At 47.0% G+C, this 21,479-nt stretch overlaps 2 protein-coding genes across 2 annotated transcripts; both read right to left on the bottom strand.

Moving 5' to 3' along the window:
* Nucleotides 1–5,194, bottom strand: LOC149350619 (uncharacterized). Its single transcript, XM_089575552.1, has 4 exons — nucleotides 4,881–5,194; nucleotides 4,711–4,818; nucleotides 4,149–4,220; nucleotides 1–113 (listed from the first exon to the last, which is right to left on the bottom strand). Exons 1-4 carry the CDS (start codon nucleotides 5,185–5,187, stop codon nucleotides 1–3), a joined length of 600 nt encoding a protein of 199 aa, XP_089431678.1. The 5' UTR covers nucleotides 5,188–5,194.
* Nucleotides 2,672–3,831, bottom strand: LOC149350620 (uncharacterized). Its single transcript, XM_089579689.1, has one exon. The coding sequence runs from the start codon at nucleotides 3,825–3,827 to the stop codon at nucleotides 2,715–2,717; it is 1,113 nt and encodes a 370-aa protein (XP_089435815.1). The 5' UTR covers nucleotides 3,828–3,831; the 3' UTR covers nucleotides 2,672–2,714.
* Nucleotides 5,195–21,479: the final 16,285 nt, after the last annotated feature.

Here is a 21,479-nt window from a genome sequence, read left to right as displayed (position 1 = left end):
TTACCATTGCGGCCTGTGTGTCAACCCTGGTGTACCAGTACTTGGTGCCACACCAGACAGAGTGGTGAAAGATGGTGAAAACTTTGGGCTTCTGGAAGTTAAGACCCTTTCAGCTGCTAGAGACCGAGGAGAATGTCTCAGCGATGCCATTAAAACTGCATCATACCTGAAAGATGGGTTGCTTCGTAACTCGCACAAGTACTATTATCAGGTACAAGGACAAATGGCACTGACGGGACTGTCCTGGTGCGACTTTTTGGTCGATAATGGCGTTGAATGTACAGTCCAGAGAATTAAGTTTGACAGTTTGCTCTGGACCAACAAAATGATGCCCCGACTCCTGCAGTTCTACAGAGACTGTAAGCTGTGCCAAGCTCTTCCAGTCTGAAATTACCACAGAGTGCATGTAGTCAAGCCTTTGTTTTCATTAACCTCCTCGTTCCCACAATACGTACTTCTCTGCCTGTTCGAACACATGGGAAGAAAATTGTAAACAGTTGGGTTTAATGGTCCTAAATTGGGATTATTGGCTCTGAGGGACAGCGTAGTAAAGGGCTCCAGATTAATTCAGGCTAACTATGGTTTCTTTAACATGCGCTCACATCACACAGCAGGAGTGTTTTAACACGTGGAGGTCACACTGCTTCCCTAATTCATGTGCACAGTGGCTGTTTCGCTGTGGTGGTGAGCAGTTTTTATTGAAAGGTCTGTGGATTTCGATCCTTCTGATTAAACCATGTAAACAGCCAAGTGACTGTGTATTTTTGCAGTAATCATCATTTGAATAAGACAAAAGTAGCGCATGCATTTTGTTTTTGTCACGCAGAGGTAATATAGTAACGTTGACACTTTTGCATGTATCATTCGTTTACAAAGTCTGTTTTTGACAATTTTTTTCATTGTAATGTTCTCCACTTGCACATACTGTGTTTTTATTGTATATTTTTCCAGTGCAGTACAGAAACACTTCTATAACAATGTATACAAAAAGTGCAATCTATTTTTGCTAATCATTCTAGAGCTGTGATAAACATACAACTTTCATCAAATCACGTGCTCAATGTAGCAGTGCTTTTCACTGCTCAGATTCCTTGTTTGTGTCCAATACATACAGTCAAGAATTATTTCATTGCAATGTCCTTCACTTCCACCTCCATGTGCTTCATTTTAATATTTTGTGCATATTGTTTCAGTAAAGTACAAAAGCACTTTATGGGGCAGTTTGCTTTTTTAGTCATTTCAGAGCTGTAATAGGAGCAAAGCTGTTATCAAATATTGGCAATATTCATGCAATGCATCATTTATATTAAGTGTCCAGACCCCTTGCTCTTTCCAGTCTACTGTTGGGAACAAGTGCTCCACTGCAGTATGTGTTTTTTATGACAGACAAAATAGCGTGCAATTTTCGTTTCTAGTCATTTTAGAGCTGTGACAAATGTACAGCTTTCATCAAATTATGTGCTCAATGTAGCAGTTATTTTCAATGCTCACATTCCTTGTTCAACTTAGTGTTAACAATTACTTCACTGCAGTGCCCATCACCTGTACCCACTTGTGCTTCATTTTGATATTTCATGCATGTTTCAGTACTGTACAAAAAAGCACTTGCCCAATAAAGTGTGCAGGTTGAGATGGTTATGGGGCAGTTTGGTTTCTTTAGTCATTTTAGAGCTGTAATTTTACCAAATATCAGCAGTATTCATGCAATGTGTTATTTATATACAGTGTTGAGATTCCTTGCTCTTTGCAATTTTATGTTGAGAATTAAAAGCTTTTTAACAAATACTGCACTGCTGTACTTGTTCGTTCACATGTGTACTTCCCTTGTAGTAGAACATGCAAATTGACACATGTTTTCTTTAACATATCATGCCTTATTTTTTCCTCTGTTTGAATACTTTTGATTCTTTAACTTTTGATTCTTTAATTGATGTGTAATAAAGCGAAATGGACGGCTTTGGGCTGACAGGCCTCTCAGAGCCGAATTTTTTTATTTGCTGCTTGCTAGCATCCTCTTCTGGTACACATCCTGGGTACGATTCTCAATAATCAGCAAGTTTGTGTGTTCATGAAAACCAAGCGATGGTCAAACTTATTGCGTGACTACGTCCATGAACTTGTTTGAAACAGCATCACCGTTAACCTTTGCTGCTTTGATGACTAGCCTGTCAACATACAAGTGGGCCATCCTTAATCCTTGAAATTGATTAAATTCATATTGATGTGATACTACTCTGGCAAATTTCACAGACTGATACAGCAAATAAGCAAAAAAAGGGGATCTTTATTTGGCTATGCTTCTGTTAAATTCAAACACAAGTAAAATACAAAATAAGATTAGGAGCTGAAGAAATGACGACAAATGTGGTGAAAGGCATCGTGGGTGCGGACAGTGCCATACAGATTTCATTCTGAAAAATGTGCATTTTGCTTGTGGACAGCATATGACTTTTACGTTAGAGTGAGCAATCACTATTTCCGAAACACTTTATAAACTCACACTTTGGTCCTGTAAGCTTTACTACAAAGGCCCCCCTCATTCTAAACTCCACATATATATGAAACTGTATGAGAACAAATATGAAGCCGTTTTGGTCTCTGTCACTGCAAGTTACCGGATTTCGACTGCGGTATTCATCAAACGCACTAGAAGTTCTGGACATATTCTGAATAGTGTGACTTACACTCAGCACAGCAAAGCTTGTGTTACTGTCTTAGGTAGATGGAGTACTTTGCTCTCTGTTAAGTAAAGGCTCATTAGTGAAATTGTTTAGATAACAGCAAATCTTCCACAGTTTGTTCAATTTATGAGCCATAACATTGGGGAAAATGCTCTTCAGTATGCGAAACTTCTTTACTTCTCTGATGACGCGTTCAACGTGTACTCTCAGATTAGCAATCTCCCTGGTTTCGGTCTCTTCAGCGACTGACAACTGCTGCTTTCCATTAAGCATGGGTGGCACATTTAAGTTAACACCAATTTCAATAAGATCATCACTGATCAGAAACCTTCTGTCTGCCATCACGCTATCTCCAGGTTCAAGGAGATTGTATAGCCCACTTTTTCTTGTAATCTCTTTGTCTGATATCCTGCCAGGAGACAGGTCAGAGACAAATGAGATAAATCCATTGGGTGTTATCCCCAGCAGGCCTTTTGCTGTATTGTGGCTTTTGTAGGCACTGAAGGTGTCACTCTGCACAGTGTACTCAGATGGGGTCTCAATAAAAAGTTCTGTACAGTCCAGTATAACACGGGTTGAAGGATGGAGATCCCTGAAAGACTGCGGCATGTTTGATGACACAGTTTCACGTGATGGCCACATTGGGATCTGAACTAGCACATCACCGAGGAAGTCTACCCAGTAGGAGAATATGCTGCTTACCAATGATGTGCTTATGGCAAAACGGTATGCTATGTCCTGCTCTAGAAGACCCACTCTTAACCTGCACCAACAAATAATCAATTGCTCTCTCACACAAAGCAATGGTCGTCGGCCAGCTGGCGATTTCGTTGCTCTGTGCTTGGAACTGATCAATGCAACGAAGCATTCAAAGCGCTTCAGTGAGGAGAAGCCAGTATAAAACCTGAGCTGCTTCTCATCCTTCACCAAGTCTTCAATATGAGAGCCCTGCTTGGTTGTCTGCTTGTCCCTAGCTCTCTCAGTCTTCTCCTTGTGCAGCAAAGAACGTAGCTTTGCTATTTCTTCTTCAAGAAAACTGTTATTATGTCTCAGCTTTTCGTTTTCTTGCTGTAGTTGCTGACACGTAGTGACAAGATCTGCAGCCCTTGCTTGATAACGATGCGCTGCCTCAACTGCTGGTCCCATGGAATATGTATGGTCGTAGTCTGGAATGAAGCAATTTAAAACATACATGGTACATGGTAGGCTGCATTTTGCTAAAAGTTTTTATATGATAGCAAGGTTGATTGGGAAAAATGAAGCCAGATATATATGAAATTATTCATAGCAAAAGTAAACATGCAAAATAAAATTACAGCAACAAGTAATAGGGGAGTACTTAACAGCAGGTACAAAACACAATGCCTCTTTGAGCTCTCATCTGCAATTCCTGAATCAATTCCATTTTAGTTGCATTTTTCAATAGCTCTTGCTGTACATATACACAACATTTGACTGCCAGGTTACCTGCTGGTTGCTGAGGATGGATGCTTGACAGAGAAGCAGCTGGAGGTAACATCGGTGAAGTTGCTGAGACGTCTGCAAAGATAAATAATTTCAAAATACTTTATTATAGCGCGGCTGCTGCAGCGAGACAGTGCCTGAATTTAACTAGCCTGAATGAGCGGAATAACATTCCCTGGAAAATTAACTTGTTAGTAACAGTTGTAGCAGAGCCAACTCATCAAAATACGCATAACTGCACAATCATTGAGTGAGACAGCGTACTGCCACACTCCCTCCCTCGAAAAAAAAAAGTCATTACCTCTGCTCCTCACGCCGAAACGAATGCAAACAAAAAGACAATGATAAGAAAGCACTTCTCTTCTATGTCGACCGAATGCCATTTGTGTGTCTCCCTTTGCGCTTGTGCCTTTTACGCTGTTTCAAGAATCAAGAAATACGTCAACTTTCCGACCCATAAATCCGCTCCCTTCCTTCCGGCGAAAGAAAACAAAGCACAACGACAGGATCGCTTTCCGGGTTCGAAGCACACTAAGCTTAAATGCAAAAGAAAAAGGGCTCTTACGTTGCTCAGATTCCACTTCAACCGTGCCGCAGATGCAGAGTTCGTCTTGGATGTCGGCCTCCTGCGACATCGCCACGACGCGCTTGGTACGGCGTCGTTTCCCAGAGCCTGCCGAACATAATGAAACATTAGCAGCAGAAAACCGTCTCCTTTCAAAGCAATAGTCTTACCCGTAATCGCAGCAGGTGTCCGTTCCGCATACACTCGGTGTGGAAAGATCGTGGGGAGACGATCCATGTAACCCTTGCGTCCGCTAGTGTTGAAATGCGTACCACATATTTTGTGGTGTTTAGAAGGCTTCCACAGGGTAAATCGCCCTTGCGAACCTTGCCGATTTATCCTGCGCACCCACTCTAGCTTCAGCTTTTTGTCCTTGGGGAATACGTGAAATGAAATGTTGATGTCCTTTCGCGTGTTGTTATCACAGCCGGGCACGCAGCACGTTTGACCACCACCGCGCTTCTCCTTTTCAGACATGTCGAATGTCGAAAAAAGTCACCCCAGAATTTCAGAAAGACTATCAGATAATCACCACGGAAGTGTGCTGCAACATTCCGCTAACAGACACCAACATCGCGCACAAGAAGACGCACAACGCCTGAACACGGCGGCACAACAAACACAACAACACGCTTGACAGCAGCCGACGCGGGAGGCGATCGCTTCGTTCTCCCATCATGCTTTGCGCGGATCCGCTAGGGGATGGCGCGGCGCTGCAATTTGTGGAAAGGTCTATTCCCGCCTTCGGGAGAAGGTTGTTTCTGTGCAGCGGGTCCCTCTTCTCGCTATCACAGGGGCTTTCCGCACAACGCGCACGGCTGCGCTTCAGGTTCTCCTCCGGGTACCCCCTCTTCCCTTGGAATTGGATCGTCTCTGTGCAGAGTTCAACCTTCTAAATGGTGTAGATCCCGTCACCTTTGGCGGTCACACTTACCTACCATCTGATATCTTGCCCCGCTTTGATCCCTGGTGCGACCATCCCTCTCTGGCTTCCTCATTCTCCTTCGCCCGTCTTCTCCCTTCTCACTTTCCATCTCAGTCCTTCCTTCCCGGCCTTCATATATTCACGGATGGCTCTTATACGTCCCACTCTGCGGGTGCTGCTTACGTCGCATTCTCATCTTCCGGCGCGCTGCGCAACGTGGGCCGGTTTCGTCTAGAGACAGCCTCTAGTGCCTTCTGCGCAGAGGCTGTTGCGTTTCATGAGGCCTGTTGTTACGCCCGGCGCGCCCCCTCTCCTTTACCCTTGCATGTCTACTCTGATTGCCTTTCTCTCCTTCAGGCTCTTTACTCTCTTTCTACGAACGACTTACGCGTCCGTGACATCAAGCGCACTCTTGCCGCCATTTCTCTTCAGCGTCCTGTCTTCCTCTATCATGTCCCCGCCCATTGTGGTGTCTGGGGCAACGAGCTCGCGGACTGGGCCTCTTCACTGGCGTCGGCGCGTGGCCTCCTGCGGCCGTCGTGGCTGTCACCCTTGTCAGTGCGCACCCGCATGCGTACCACCGTACTCAGGCTTTGGTCAGACACCTGGGCCGCGGAACATTCGGACACCCTCCTGGCTGTTTTTGTCCCCTCTATTAACCGCCTCCCGCTCTCTTTCCCTCCACCCCGATCTCTTGTCCCTCTCCTAACTGGCCATGGTCGTTTTCCCTCGTACTTCCATCGTTTTGCCCTCCTTCCTTCGCCTTCTTGTCCATGCGGGGCAGCTGTGGGGGATGTTCTTCATTACCTGCGTGCCTGTCCTCTCACCGCAGACATAGCAGCACGGCTTCCCGGCTATCCGCACTTTCTTTCCCCTCATGACTTCCCCTCTTTGTTAGGTTCCCCTCGGTCTCGTGCGTTGCTCATTCGCGTTGCTGTTCGCGTTTCTTCCCTTCTTTCACCTGTCTCTCGTCTTTATTCCCGTCCTGATCGCTCGTAGACCTCCCTACCATTTCTGTGCCTCCCCATGTCTCATGTGGTCGGGGGCACCATATGGCCAATATTGGTGGGCCGTGGCCCTGCCCCTGCCTCACGGGCATGTGGATGGTATGTGGACCGTGATATTTGCTGGCTTTGCGTGTATATACAGTCTTTGTTTTTTTTGCTTTTCGTTTTTTCATGTTTATTTTTTGCCATTCCTTTTTGTTTCTCTAGCTGTTATATTTTCATGTTTTAATTGTTTGTTTGATTTTTTTTACTTTTCGCTCGTTCTATTTCCTTGCGTTATTACATGCCTTTTTGTCATTTACTTGATCCTCTTTTCTATTTCCCCTTTTTTATGTACCCCTTCTGCTTTCTTAAGCCCAGTATCTCCTGTTAGTTCGTTTTTTGTTTTGTTTTTTCTCCTCGCTTTCTGTTCCTGTCTCTTCTTCCTTCTTACAGATCCCCCCACCTTCCCTCCTCCTGGCCGCCTGCGAGCCTGTCTGAAGAACCTGGGCACGCTGGACTCATCCCTGTTTCATGTTCATTTCGTACTTCTTAATCCTTCAGGGGCGTCTTGCTTTAAAAATCACTTTTCCCCGCCCATCATTTGTGCCTCTTTTTTTTTGTAATTGGTTTTTCTTAAATTTTCTCTTGGGCGTTGGCCCCTTTTCTTTTATGTTTCATTGGATCGCCTGCGATAACCTTTGGTTGGGTGCGGGCTTCCTCTCCAATTTTTTTGTTTATTTTATTTTACTTTATTTCAGGAGAGTTTACAATAAAGGGGCAGCGACACAGGCGCTGGCTCTGCGATTTGCGCCGGCGATATGTTTCCCTCGCGGCGGTTCATGACAGGGACAGACAAGGACCGTTCTACAAGTTTCTCACTGCAATTTTCCACCTAATTTCATTGCTTGCAATATTGCCTAATTATCGACGAATTATGCAATTATGCAAAATACAAAATTAGTGTGACCTTTGTCTGCAGAATAGCCAGCAGCATAAATTTGGTCCCGTAGCCTTTGAATGCCTTGGTATATTTTTAAATCCTGGCTAATGTAAGCTCTGACATCGAGAATATGATGAGCTGCGACAAGCACGAATTGTAAAATTCATGTACGAGATGCGAGTTGATGCTAATAATTTTGTTCTGTTTCTTTTGATTTTATTAATCGCATTGAATCAGGTTATAAATTAAATCGGGTCATTTTGTTTTGCGTACCTTTAGGGGCTGATGGCGGCCAAGTTTTCTCCCGTGTCATCCCTGATTCAAATACGTGGCGCAGCACGGAAAAGAAAATACAAACACGCGACACGGGTATAGGGATTGGAAAATTCAGGACAGCACTTTCGCCTTAATTCAATTTCGAGGAACTGCGATGATTGATGAAAAAATTTCTTAAATACTACTCGGGGAAGTAATGTAAGGTTTTTACAAAATGACGCAGAGTAAAAGTGCCTCAGATAGACATTTTTCGGACTGTGCCAGAAAATACATACTACGCCCACTAACTGCGCTGTCAAGTGGGCATATAATAAGGGGCCCATTCCGTCTATCTTTCATTGTGAACAAGGAACCCGTAGGTGTCCTGAAACGTCATGTTTTAAAGACCATCTCTGGCGACTGTATGTTTTATTTTACCACTATGCCAGAGAATTATCGGTAGCGGCATGGAGTATGGGTGGTTTTCTCCGCCTTTGTCTTGATACCGCGCCGTTAGTGAGAACTTCCTGTGAATGCTTTTTGCTCAGTAAATTACAATATGTGCCGTCTTTGCCAAAACTAATCAGTCTGTCAACACAGCTTGAGATCCGGGCTGGTGACGCCAGTCCGACGCTCCGTTTGCCAGCCCTGATCGTTCGCGAGTAAAACCTTTGTGACGTGGAGCCGTGCCATCACTTATCTTCCGGGTGACGGATGATTGCATGAGAAGGTGGTAGGGAGAGCCTGTTTACTTATAGCAAGGACGGTATCTGTTACGAGGAGTTGTCCATGGGCCATTTTAGTATAAATCGTTCATCCTTCATGTCTACACCTGCATACCTCAAGAAGCAACGCTGACCTCGTTTGGCCTTGTCTCCTTTTCAGCGCATTCCTGCTGTGGGAGCGTGGAGACCGTTGCAGTTCACTACTGGAGGCTTCTGCCCTTCCAGAGCAGCCGTTGTTTGCTACCGAGCAGGGGCCGCTCATTCGATTCCTACGGGTCGGGGACTTGGCGAAGGCGCAGATGGTGAGATCAGAGACAGGATTCTGTGATGACGGATGGACTGCCACCATTTTCAGATACTGATCGAAGCACTGCCCACATGAGGTGTGCGACTGTAAATGGCCGGAAACTTGTTTCAGGATTGGTACGTTTAGAAATAAAAATGGAACACGTCAAATTAACCGTAACGGCGTCACCGGCAGACCCTATAAAAATTTCTGTATTTGAATGTCTATAAATTGTGTAATGAAAGAGAATGATTTCTTATAAGTCTGCAGCAGAGAAGATACTATGACCTGGAAGGAACGAACTGACGAGGACGGCGCTGTTATCCCTTCTGTGTCGTTGTTTACCCTGTGCTGCAATATCATAATAATGCACAAACTAGCTCAGCTATCCACCCTGGTAATAAATGATTTCATCCGCCTGAGAACGTCCTCTTTTCGCTCCCTAGAAATTATCATAAGCCGCCGACGTCGCTCTAAACGAAGCATGACACTCGTACACCTTTTCTCATTTTTAAGGCGAAAGCCTTTAATGCCTCATACTGTCGCTAGCAGCCGTTTCGGCAGATGTGTCCTCGTTTCGGTTACGTGCCTTATATGGCCATATGCTTATCATTACTTAATCAATACTTAATCGATGGCATTCGAATGATGTCGGAACGCCATTTAAGGCATTCTATGGTAATTGCATGATAATTAATGACTAATTGAGTAGTAATAGTTTAGCAATTAACCTAATTAACCTTTCTAGTCAGACGAGATAAACAAATAAAACCGAGTAGGTAACTGGTCGAGTTGATAATCGAATCAGCGTCTCCGGTGTGCGAGACGAGCACGCTAACCACTCCGCCATGCCAGCTCGATGGTTTGGAATGAACAAAGGCGAATACGGTGTCTTCGTTCACTGCCATCTTCCTCCCTTCTCGTTACGGCGAGGTTCACGTGTCCACCGAGATATGCGCGACAAATACATTTCCTTTCCTCAAAAACCAATTTACCGACGAGCGGGTCTACAGCCGAACGGGCGATGGCGTTCTGTGGACTCCCTGGCAGCGCTGCAAGACGCTTTCGCGTTTCACTCTTAGAGGCGCAGCTTAACATCATAACCACACATCACTGACACAAGCAGCAACACCGCGCTTAAGGCTTTCGGCTCAGTGCACTTTAGGATAACAAAGTGCCCCCTCCCCCCCCCCCTGAATTTTTGCTGCTACTGGCTTCGGTCAGTGGAATTTCGACCATGTCCACGGTGCAGGACAGGCACTGCGAGAACCATCATCCATGCTTGCTGCATATTGCGTTTGCAAGCTCATTGTGCAGAAGACATGTAATTATTTCATTTGGCTATGAAGGAAACGTTTTTTCAATTGTGATTTATTCATAAAAAGGGATGCAGCAGCTTTAAGGATCAAGAGTTCTAAAAGCTGCGCTCTTCGGCATCTTTGTCGTCTATACAAATGTTAGTTTCTCTGCGATTTCATTTTGCAGGTTCTGCACGTGAGCAGCACTTTCTGCGACTTGGAGAACATTACCATGGAGCTGACATCAGCCTCCGACTTGCCCTTGATGCACACCCGCTTTTTGGGAGAAACGGTCTGCCACAACAAAGGCGGTCGATGAGCGCACAGTTCGGTCCCACGACTGCTGTTGTCGTCGAGGTTTGAGCTAGACCGGATCCGCTAGACATAGCCGCTTCGTGGTTCCGCCCTGCAAAGCAGCGGTGGCCACAACGGTCGCCTTGGCAGGTTCGTTTTGCCGAAGAAGATCAAGGCCACTCTGGACATCGAAGGTACCGTCGCTGGAAGGGGCCTTGCTGGAAAGCCACGTCGTCTGCGACCGAGGTCGTGGGCGTGACTTAAACTGCTCGCGTTGAACGATCCCCGCTTGGGGGTGGGGGCCAGAGCCGCCTGCATCAGCTGCGCCCTCTGGCTGCTTTCGCCACCAGATTCTGCAGGCGGCTTGACGAACAGGCCCTTCCTCGGCGGTGGTGGAGGCCGATGTGATCGGTTCGACGAGTGAGCAAAAGGTTCCCTCTGCGTCCACCTGGAGTGGCCTGCCGGAACGCCTTGCTCTCTGGGCGGCTTCCAGGAGTTGGCAATGCCCCTTTTGGGCATGGGTGCGACGACAGGCTCTGGATTGGCTGGCTCTTCTAATGCGGCGCTCGGCTCGTCACAGTCCAAGAAGTCTGAGGGCATGTTGAAGGTGGGCGCACGAAGTGGTCTTTGACGGCGCCAGTAGGCATCGACAACGTCATCATCACTGTCAGACAACCATCCTGCATGGAATGCGAGACGACATTGGGAGGTCGTCCTCTGCCGATGCCGGTCGCTGCATGACGATTCAGGAACCCAAGATTTTCCTGTCTTTTTCTTGAGAAACTGGAACAAGGGCAGTTCTTGAAGAGGAATTCGCTGCCCGCCGCGGCACCAGCAAGGCAGAGGCTGGCAATCAACTGCATCTTCAAAATGGAACGGCGTCGTAATACACGGGCTATAGTCTATATCCATTAGGCGGGAAGCAGTGGTTGTAACCGATTATATGAAGTCGGCGAAACGAATTACAAGCTGTGAACGCAACCAGGCTGACCAGACACCACCGCTTTACAATATTTTAATTTTGTATAATGTATATTGTTCAAAAGTGTTCTACTTATGCCATTTATATTCCTTACACTCTGTTTACTAAAATACATTTGCCTATGTATGGTCTTCTTCTGTTTGTAGTAACGGGCTTTTTATCTTCAGCTTTCCAGCTCTCCACCTTTCAATTTATATTCCTGCCCTCTAGTTTTTTCACTCTCTTCACAATTTACGAAGGCTCTGAGATCATATCCTGCCAGAATTCACCCACTGGGCTGAAATTTAGAGTGTAACAGAAAGCTAGAAATTAATTGACCAGAACAGAGCACTACGGAGAGGGAACTAAGGGTACCGTTATGGGAGAAGCAGAGTACCGTAAGTTACACGATGAACTCGAACTGATGATATCCTGTAGCGTGAGACCAGGCTAGGGAAACAAACTTGGGCGGACGAGTTCGAGTAGGCTTAGATCAGACATGGAAATTTGCCCAGATAGGGCGGACGTGGCTTAGGACAGGGCTAATTCGAGAACAAGTTTAGAGGTGTTAGTCATGGCATTAAAAGAAAACTTGACTGACAGTGACGACATACTGACTCCAGAGTTTGCGGGAAAGATATATGCAGTTCGTACTGCCTCAGGGTGGTCACTTTTACAGCCAGTTTGAGATGCGGCAGTAAACCGTTCATCTTGCTATAAAGGCAGCTTCAGATGGGCTTCGCGGGCTGGCGTCCAATGTAAAAAGTCATCTTCAAAAAAAAAAAAAAAAGAGTTCACCATTTGGTCTAGCTGCGTGGCAATGCCGATGTACGCGGCAACTGTTGCCAGCCGCTGCACAGCGAGTGATGTCTCCAAACCCTCTCTCGAACGTAATCGTTGTGATGTGTGTCATCTAGCACAACAGGACTCTCTTCTATCAGCTTTAACTCTGCCGGATATTTGCCAACCATTCATTCGCCATGGCACTGCACTCGATAAGTCAAGCTTTGCTGCCACCGTACGATCGTCCAGCTTGTCTCTGAACGCGGCTTAATACGCCCTTTTGGCACTGGCGTGTTGTGATAGCTTTCCTGCTGCTCGATGAACCTCGCAGATAACATACTGCGAGTACAAAAACCGTCTTAGGCTCCCAGGAGGTAAGTAGCCGAGCCCACAGCAGCTCCTTGATCCGCTGGCGAGTTGCAACGTTGCCGTCGCTGCTTAGTGCCACGGTCGACGTGGACAAATCTGGGAGAGCCTTAAAGGGAGACTGAAGCACTTTTTTTGAAAATCAGGCTGGCAGCGTCGTCCTATAGTTTTTCATGCTGTATACTGGAATATCGCATCCAAATAAAGGAAAAACAAGCGCGAATTGCCTTTTTTAGCAGAAATATGCGGCCTGTGCCGCGGGGCACGCCGTGCGGCGCGCCGCCGCCCTTGATTGGTCAAGAGAGGTCGTGACGTCACTTTCAGGACTGCAGAAGCTGCCGATGCGGATCCGGCTCTGCGTTGAGTGCAGAGCAGCCTTCGTGGTGTTGTAAAAGTGAATGTGGCAACTATTTTTTACTGACCTCCAAAAAAAAAGGATTCTACAGTTTGTTCATTCCACGTATCACCTGAAAGCAAAAAAGACACAAGCAAAAATTCTATGCTAGCACAAGCATACGCCAGCGTGAAAAACGAGTATGCAGACCCTGCGTAAAGGGTGCCAGTACAACCTCTGCTCGTGTTCTCGGAAAGAAAGGGGTGCGTACAATACTCAGGTCAATTACCACCACCGGACGCCTCTTGACTCGCCCGGAAGAGCGTCATTCTAAAGAAAAGGCCGAAAGGGGTGTACAAAAAATCCTGTTCTCAGTACCCTGCGTTGTAGGTTGGGGCAAGAAAGTATTTCAAGGAAACGATGAAGCAGCACAAAATTGATGTCAAAATGAGTGAAGCGCAGTGGCCAAGCGCTTCGAGGCATGTGACCACAGGATAGTGACGCAATCACTGTGCGCTTTAAACCAAGCCAAATACGCGCACAAGGCTGCTGCTTCACTCGTGGCGCGTTCAGCAGATGCCAGAAATTATTAATCGCTGCCTCGGAAACGTTCGCCCTTCCTAGATTTGCAGTTTAGGTTCATTGAAGTAGTGGCCAATTACATGTGTGTTTAAAATCCAAGCTAGCTGCAACTCGCCCGCTGCCACAACTTGATGAATAAACCGGTTGCGTAACATGGTTTTTTTTTGGCAAAAACTTGGTTGCCATTCATTTCTCTCTTAAATTTGCATCCGAAATCAGAACGTAGAGCGCTTTCATTTTAATCACTTAGCTAAATTAAACGAGATGCCGGATATGTAGAGCTTCGATAAGCTAGCTTGCTTGCTTTGCTGAATTGTGCTTTTCATTGCTTGCTTGCTTGCTTGCTTGCTTGGACACGTCGAACCGAGGGTAAAATCACTAACCGAGCCTTGCTGAGCACGCCTCAGGTGGTCTCGCCGCACCTAACCTGAGGAGAGCAACACATGCTTAAGCCTCTATAAGGTTTCTGCAGGGGCTAAATGAGCATGTTTCTATACTTATAGAAGAGGCGCTTCTTGGGAATGGTGACACGCCTCTCATTCGCGAGAAAATCGAAGGAACTGTGTCATAGTTCAGCCGCGCCTTTTCGACAGATATCTCCAGAGATCACGTTAGAGACGAGCTCGACATGTAGCCGCTCTTACGAAAGTGCTTCGAGCAGAATAGGCTTGCTTTGGTCGGCTTGAATTCATCGTCGCAGCAGCGAGCGCTTGCGCTGCGAGCTTATGATCTTTCGGAAGACAGTAAAGACGACACAGTCGCGGCCGTAGTTGTTCGTGGACACGAACGCAGAGTAGTACCTCATGTTCCCAACGCACGCAGTACGTGGAACAACGCATGCAGCACGAGAAACAACGCGCGCTGAAAGCTCGCTCGGGAGCGCCGAAGTATCCCCGGCTCTAGAGTTACTGTATATGCTACCAAAGGTATGGTATCATATACAGTAACTCTACCCGGCTCCTCAACGTGACGTCACGTTGGCCGACATGGACGAGGTTTCCCTCTCCGCTGTTCTCCTCTCCAGCGCTCGCGCGGGGCGCGGGAGATTTAAACATCGCGTTTTTAATTGATGATTGCGCCACTGTTTTAGCCAACATCGAAAAAATAATTTCCCAGACGTGATCAGCAATGACGCTACTTCAAAATCCTAAAGAATTAGCTGATTCGAAAACCGCCTCAGTATCCCTTTAACTTGGATGGTGGAAGGTGCACGCTATGAGAAGTCAGAAAATTGTTGGAAGGTGCTCATAAACATTTGTGAAGTTTGTGCGAGATCTTGTGGCTATCAACGCTGCGTTTCTTTCCAGCCGATCGCGGATATGGCGGAGTCTGGGAGGAGAAATGGCGTCTGCTGTGGCGTTCGCAGTGGTGCTTCTGGAGGAGTTCGGCAACCACTGACGTCAATTAGAAGGCGGTTAACGCGCGGTCTCTACACTATGGCGCGCCATTGTTGCGCAAGCATTCAGCAGTAAAACTAGCGTGGGGGTCCGACGTGGGTTCACTGCAATTCACAAGAGTCGCAGTATGCCGGCATACATTCCACCCGTATGGCCACCCTTGGCGTCCCAGTGAGTGACTATAAGCATCGCGCACTTGTGACATGACTGGAAAGACCGCATGCTAACTCTTCAGCGTTATGCTCTGACTTTCGTCCCGCATGGTCTCGATTTTTGGCAGGGTGACCGCATGTAATCTTTTTTTTTCGCCACTAAACATTATTGTGTGCTCCAAATTATTCATTGCAGAATAATTTATATTCAGCTTTTTCATGGAGTTTTCGGGTCCTTTGTGTGCCATTTCTTCTTTTGAATCTATGAGGCCTGATGACCTTTTCCGCGCCTTCTAGTGACCTTGGTTTAGCCCATCTGTATGTCCGACAGACTTTCACATTTCATAATTTTTCAGTGCATTAAATCCCAACAGTGCTTGCATTCATGCAAGTAAATTTGGTTCATGTTTTACCGAGCCTCATTGTATCTTTTAATGTTTCTGATCGTCCATATCTATGGGTTTTAATGCATTTGGCTGTTTGCTTCCTACTTGTTTGTTTTTCTCCTGAGTTCCCGTTTTCTGTGTTGAAGAAACGGTTGGACAAGGATTTAATTTGTATGCTCTTCCCTCCGCCTATGTACATCTCAGTGTATTTTACTTTACCGGCACACGACGTACTCAAAAGAATAAATAAAAGGCCCTTCTCATCGTCTACAAAAACATTTTGCTATAAACTCCACACCGAGACATTACCCATTAAAACATGGTTAGAGAAGAAGGGCATTTTTGTGTCTACCACAAATTGCCGCCAATGTGGTGCTCCTGAAACGATTGAGCATTGTTTCCTCAATTGCAAAGATGCAAATACTCTTCTGAGATATCATGCAAAGGACCATGTGAAAAAGATCTAATTAGACACCACATTCTGTACGATACCTCACTGCACTGCTATTTGTAGATAAACCCTTAGACTCTTTCTTCCACATAACTGCAGCGTAAAAAACGAAGACCAGGAAGGAAGAAACACCTACGACACGGACCAACGCTGCCCGTTATTTTTTACGCTGCAGTTTTGTGGAAACAAAGTGACCAACTTGCTCAAAAGCTCGTTTTAGTGAAACCTTGGACTTTTTCTTTTTAATTGGATTACACAGCCTCTGGATGGGGTGAAATTGTGAATCAGTTGTTTCTTCTAAAGACCCCTTCAGTAGAATCATTGTGCGCCTAAAATAAGTGCATGCCCGAACCATATTTTCGGAACAGAGTGGCGCTCATTGTTAGTGCTGTGATCGTCATTGCCCTTTTTTTCTAGTGCTTTATTCCTTAGGTGTGTCGTATTATGATGAGTCAGTTATGGGCTCTGCATTGCCTCTTGTCTCGTGCTTGGTTGCTTATAGGTGTGTCTTGTTACGCATAATATAGGTTTGCCGCTGTGTTCCTGATGTCTGTACATAGCTCATGTAGGTAAAATATTACATCAGTGTAACTGATAAGGTTTCGAAGCAGGAAAGTGGCGATGGCGTTGTGTGCCTGTAGAGATTGCCGAGATGGCAGGGTTGCAGAGTTGGGCCGGCTACTAGGCCTAGCCTGGACCCATGCTAGCGGACGGAGCCGCAGCCGTGAACGCTCTCAAGACCGGAAGCCAAAGACCCTTTATTGACGCCAGCGTCTCTATTTATAGAGCTGAACCAGCGCCCTCTACATCTCCCCTTCCCGACACATTGACCCCCATCACGCACATGACACAGCTCACTGTCTCACACAGTCTGCGAGGTTCAGTCACACAGGTTCACAGGTTCAGTCTGCTCGGTGTCCTCACACGTCGGCCGGATCTTGTAGTGCGCCCAGGTGGTGACGAAGAGGGGAGAGCGTCCAGGACTTCTTCTGGCGAAGACTGAAGCATCTCACGATGAGGTGAGGGACTGTGCAACCCTCGAGGTGGTGTAGAAACAGGGCTGCTGCCAAGTGCACTTGTCGGAGACGACAGCGTGCTTGAACACTGAGGTTCAGTGCTTGTGCCCGAGGACTCCTCTGATGCTGCTTGAGTTTGAGTAGGCAAGGTCGAGTGCCCGTTCTCATTCCACACAAGCTCTGTCGACTGCGGAACAGAAATGTCATTGACAAAAGGCATCGAATGAATCCTGTTGTGAACTAGAACCTCAGTCGGCGTCTCCACCACATAGCAGCGCGGTCGGGCTGCTGGACTAAGTACCACCGCAGGAGTTTTTACGTCTCGGACCCAAACACGATCCCCAGCTTCTAGATCTCTCTGACGACTGGCTGCATGCCTTTTGTCGTAATGCTTCTTCTGAAGCTGGCGAGCCTGCCGATCCCTGGAGTGGAAAGTCGTAGATGACGGCCATTTGAGTCTCAACTGGCACTTAGCCATTGGCAACCTTGTTCTCAATCTTCTACCTAACAATAGCTGCGCTGGGCTGTAACCAGTGACACCCGGAGTATTACGATAGGCCAACAATCCCAGAAATGGATCTGAAGACTTGGTGAAGACGTCTTTGATGGTGCGAACCATTCGCTCAACTTCACCGTTCGATTGCGGGTAATTAGAGCTTGACGTTCTATGTTCGAAACCATACTGACCCGCAAAGGAGGAAAAGAGCTTTGAAGAGAACTGAGGTCCATTGTCGCTTCTTACTAGCTTGGGTATGCCGAATCGAGCAAAGATGCTTTTGATGGCATTTATAACGTCAACAGAAGTTGTATTCTTCAGGTGAATGACATCTGGATATCTCGACTAATAGTCGACTACCAACAGATAATCATGACCTCTGTGCTTGAACAAATCTATGCCAACCTCCTCCCACGGCATCAAAGGAGTTTTTGTAACCATAAGTGGCTCCTGACGAGGGATTCGTGTTGAAACACATTGTCGGCACATGAGTACCTTGTCACGGATCTGTTGAGACATGCCAAACCACCAAACAGCTTCTTGCGCCCGTTGACGTGTTCTATTGATACCCTGGTGACCCTCGTGGAGAAGTTCTAATGTCACCTTTTGGAGAGAAGCAGGGATGACAAGTCTATGGTCCTTAAAGAGAATATTATCTATGAGGGACAAATCACCTCTATACTCCCAATACTTTTTCATATATTGTGGAAGCCTTTCCTTACGCGGCCAACCCTGAGTACAGTATTGAGTTAAAAGGGTACATTCTCCATCCTGCTGTTGATGGCTGCGAACATCATCAGGACTGATTAGACGAGTCTCAGTGATTGCTGAAATATGCAGCTGTAAGAATTTTTCGACCATATCCACTTGTTGGGGAGGTGAAGCTACTGGAGTGCGAGACAGCGTGTCTGCCGTAGCAAGCTGCTTGCCAGGCACATAAACAACTCGGAACTGATATCGCATCAGTTTGATACGGAACCTCTGAATCCTAGGTGGCATCATGTCAAGATCTGATTTCCCTAGAAGAGTTACTAGAGGCTGATGATCCGTTTCCACAATAAATGAGATACCACGAATGAACTGGTCAAACCGGTAAATTGCCCATGTCACTGCTAGAGCCTCTTTTTCGGTCTGGCTGTAGCGTTTTTCTGCCTCTGACAGAGCACGAGACGCAAATGCTACAGGACGTAGCTCACCAGTGGGCTGTTCTTGCAAAAGAACTGTGCCAATGCCAAAAGAGCTGGCATCACATGACAAAGTTGTGTTGTAGCTTGGATGATACTTAGCTACCCACAGTGAAGACGTGAGCATTGACTTGACCTTGTTGAATGCTAACTCTTGCATAGGACCCCAGTACCAGTCGCTATGCTTATTTAGAAGTTCTCTAATCGGTGCTGTAGCCTGTGACAGATTTGGAAGGAAGCTACCAATGTGATTCACCATACCAAGAAACCGGCGAACACTATGGACATCTGTCGGAGTTGGTAAAGAACGGATAGCTTCAAGCTTGTCAGGACTCGGAGAAATACCATTTTCACTCACAACTACGCCTAGAAATTCTATTTGCCGTTGGCCAAAACAACATTTGTTTTTGTTAAGCTTTACACCTGCTTTGCTTAGACGATCCAGAACTTCAGATAACTTCTGGTCGTGTTCCTCTTTATCTTTCCCAAAAACAAGAATGTCATCAATCATATTAACAACATTAGATTGGCCTTCCAAGATTCTAGCCATTTCCCTTTGAAAGAATTCGGGAGCAGATGTTATTCCAAACGGTAAACGACAGTAGCAGTAACGACCAAAAGGCGTGATGAATGTTGTGAATTCCTGACAATCTTCCGAAAGACGGATTTGATGAAATCCGGCAGTAGCGTCCAGCTTTGAGAAAACTTTGGCATCACCTAGTTGTCCTAGGACCCATTCAACCGTAGGTAAAACATGCCTTTCCCTGAGAACCTCCTTATTAAGTTTGGTCAGATCCACACAGAGGCGGTATCCACCTGAAACTTTTGGAACTACCACCAAGCCTGCACACCATGCCGTTGGCTTGTCAATACGCCTAATAACTCCCTGTCTTTCAAGTGAGTCAAGTTCATCTTTAACCACGTTATGGAGGGGCAGGGGAATCCTACGTGGGACGCTCAGAGCAAAAGGTACAGCGTTCGGTTTTAGTCGGATAGTGTACTCCGCACCAAAAGTCCCTAAGCCTTCAAAAATATCCTGCGTCGGCAACTGACCAGGAGAATGAGAAAGAGGAGCCTGACTTACTTGCGAACGTGCCAGCGCATCAACGAAATGAACAACTCCAAGAGCTGTGATGGCTGGATAACCCAGAAGTGGCGTCGACTGCGATGGCAGGACGTAGACTCTCTGCTGCGAAGTGCGACCTTTCCATTCGAGGGTAGCTAAAAATTGACCAGCAACCCTCAACTGCCGGTTGTCTGGACCGGTGAGGCGACCCTCCGGCGCGTCCAGCCGCGACGGAATGCCTGGAAAAGTGGCGGGAACCACAGTCACTTCTGCCCCAGAGTCCACTTTAAATTCAAGAGGAAGTCCGTTGACCTTCACACACACGAACTTGGCGTTCTCCGTCTTCTCCTTCTTGATAGGATGCACAGAAATGGAGTGCGAGTGTCTTGCGGATGAGCGTTGCTTGGAGACGCAGACGCTCTCAAAATGACCCTTCTTTTTGCAGAATCTGCATGCAGCGTTCCGCGCAGGGCAGATATCACGTGTATGAGCTTCGCGTCCGCAGAAGTTGCAGGGTTTTTCCGAAGCGTTTCGACGAGCGTCTCTCGGAATGGATTTGCGACGCGCGGTGGCGTCCACATGCACAGGCAAAGTACCGTTGTGCGCTCGTTCCTGGCTTTCTTTCTGCGCGTCCTCATACAAGCGGGCATGTAAAAGCGCCTTCTCGAGAGTCAAATCCGGCGTTCGGCAAAGCTGTTCCGAAAGCTTAGTATCGAACAGGCCAACAACGAAGCGGTCACGAACCAGCCTGTCTTCGACGCTGGAAGAGCCGTAGTTGCATTTCTTTACCATCGAACGCAGGGCGGAATAGAACGCGTCCACGCTCTCGGATGGTTGTTGTACACGCTTATGGAAGCGAAAGCTTTCATGAACTTCGTTCACAGGATGAATGAAGTGAGCCGTGAAACGTCGTTTAACTTCTGCATACGACGCGCTTTCCAGCTCGGTGAGCCCAAGAGAAGAGAGGATGCGGCGCGCTTGAACACCCATGCAATAAAGAAGTGTGCGAATCCTTACTTCATCTGTTGCTGAAGATGCACCCGTGGCGACAGCAAAATCTTCAAATTGCTCCACCCACGATGACCAGGAGGCCGGGTCATCGAAGTCGAACGCTGGTGGCGGCGCTAGGCCAGACAAACCCGCGAATCGAGGTTGCGTCTGAGTCGAAGACGACGCGTCCATGGCGCTGCAGATGGTCTTGGTCTTGAGATGGTCTTGAGATGGTCTTGAGATAGCCTAAAGATTTCAAAAAAAAAAGGAAAAATCAGAATCGAAACACTTCTGACACCATGTAGAGATTGCCGAGATGGCAGGGTTGCAGAGTTGGGCCGGCTACTAGGCCTAGCCTGGACCCATGCTAGCGGACGGAGCCGCAGCAGTGAACGCTCTCAAGACCGGAAGCCAAAGACCCTTTATTGACGCCAGCGTCTCTATTTATAGAGCTGAACCAGCGCCCTCTACATGCCAATGCTGTATCAACAAAGCTCATCTGTAAGCGCCGCCGCGTGTTCCAAACCTGCTCCTGGTCATGAAGACTGTTATTTTATTTTATTTAATTTTAGGTCACGCAAGCTTCACACAAGGACCACCCGAATCTGAGAGTGGCCGCCTTTATTGCTATAGCGCACTGGAAAAGAAGACGTTGCGTGGCATGGGTGGTGGAAGACGTGGTGAAGGAAGAGCGGGGACACGCGCCTATCCCTCGCTCCGGACGCCGTTCCAGGGAAGACGCCGTGGACGTGGCCTGTTGCCCGCAGGGCCGCCGGCCGAGCGTAATCCAGACCCTGGAGTTCAGGAGCTCTTGTAGCAGCGCATGGTAAGTTCCGTGACTATATTACAGACACATTTGCCGGGGCTTCAACTTCGTCGAGCGCAGTTGCGTT

This window comes from Amblyomma mixtum, chromosome 3 (genome assembly GCF_055824585.1).
Source record: "Amblyomma mixtum isolate Tamu chromosome 3, ASM5582458v1, whole genome shotgun sequence".
In the NCBI taxonomy this organism is placed as follows: Eukaryota; Metazoa; Arthropoda; class Arachnida; order Ixodida; family Ixodidae; genus Amblyomma; species Amblyomma mixtum.
The sequence above is the reverse complement of the archived record's forward strand: the minus strand, read 5'-3'. Positions and strand labels throughout refer to the sequence as shown.

What these genes read in the sequence shown, in the direction of transcription:
- LOC149350619 (XM_089575552.1), bottom strand. Translation starts at nt 5,187, where the DNA reads ATGTCTGAAAAGGAGAAGCGCGGTGGTGGTCAAACGTGCTGCGTGCCC. An exon ending in GACACCTGCTGCGATTACGG is followed by an intron (nt 4,819 to 4,880) that starts GTAAGACTATTG and finishes TATGTTCGGCAG; the next exon opens with GCTCTGGGAAACGACGCCGT. An exon ending in TGAAGTGGAATCTGAGCAAC is followed by an intron (nt 4,221 to 4,710) that starts GTAAGAGCCCTT and finishes TTATCTTTGCAG; the next exon opens with ACGTCTCAGCAACTTCACCG.
- LOC149350620 (XM_089579689.1), bottom strand. Translation starts at nt 3,827, where the DNA reads ATGGGACCAGCAGTTGAGGCAGCGCATCGTTATCAAGCAAGGGCTGCA.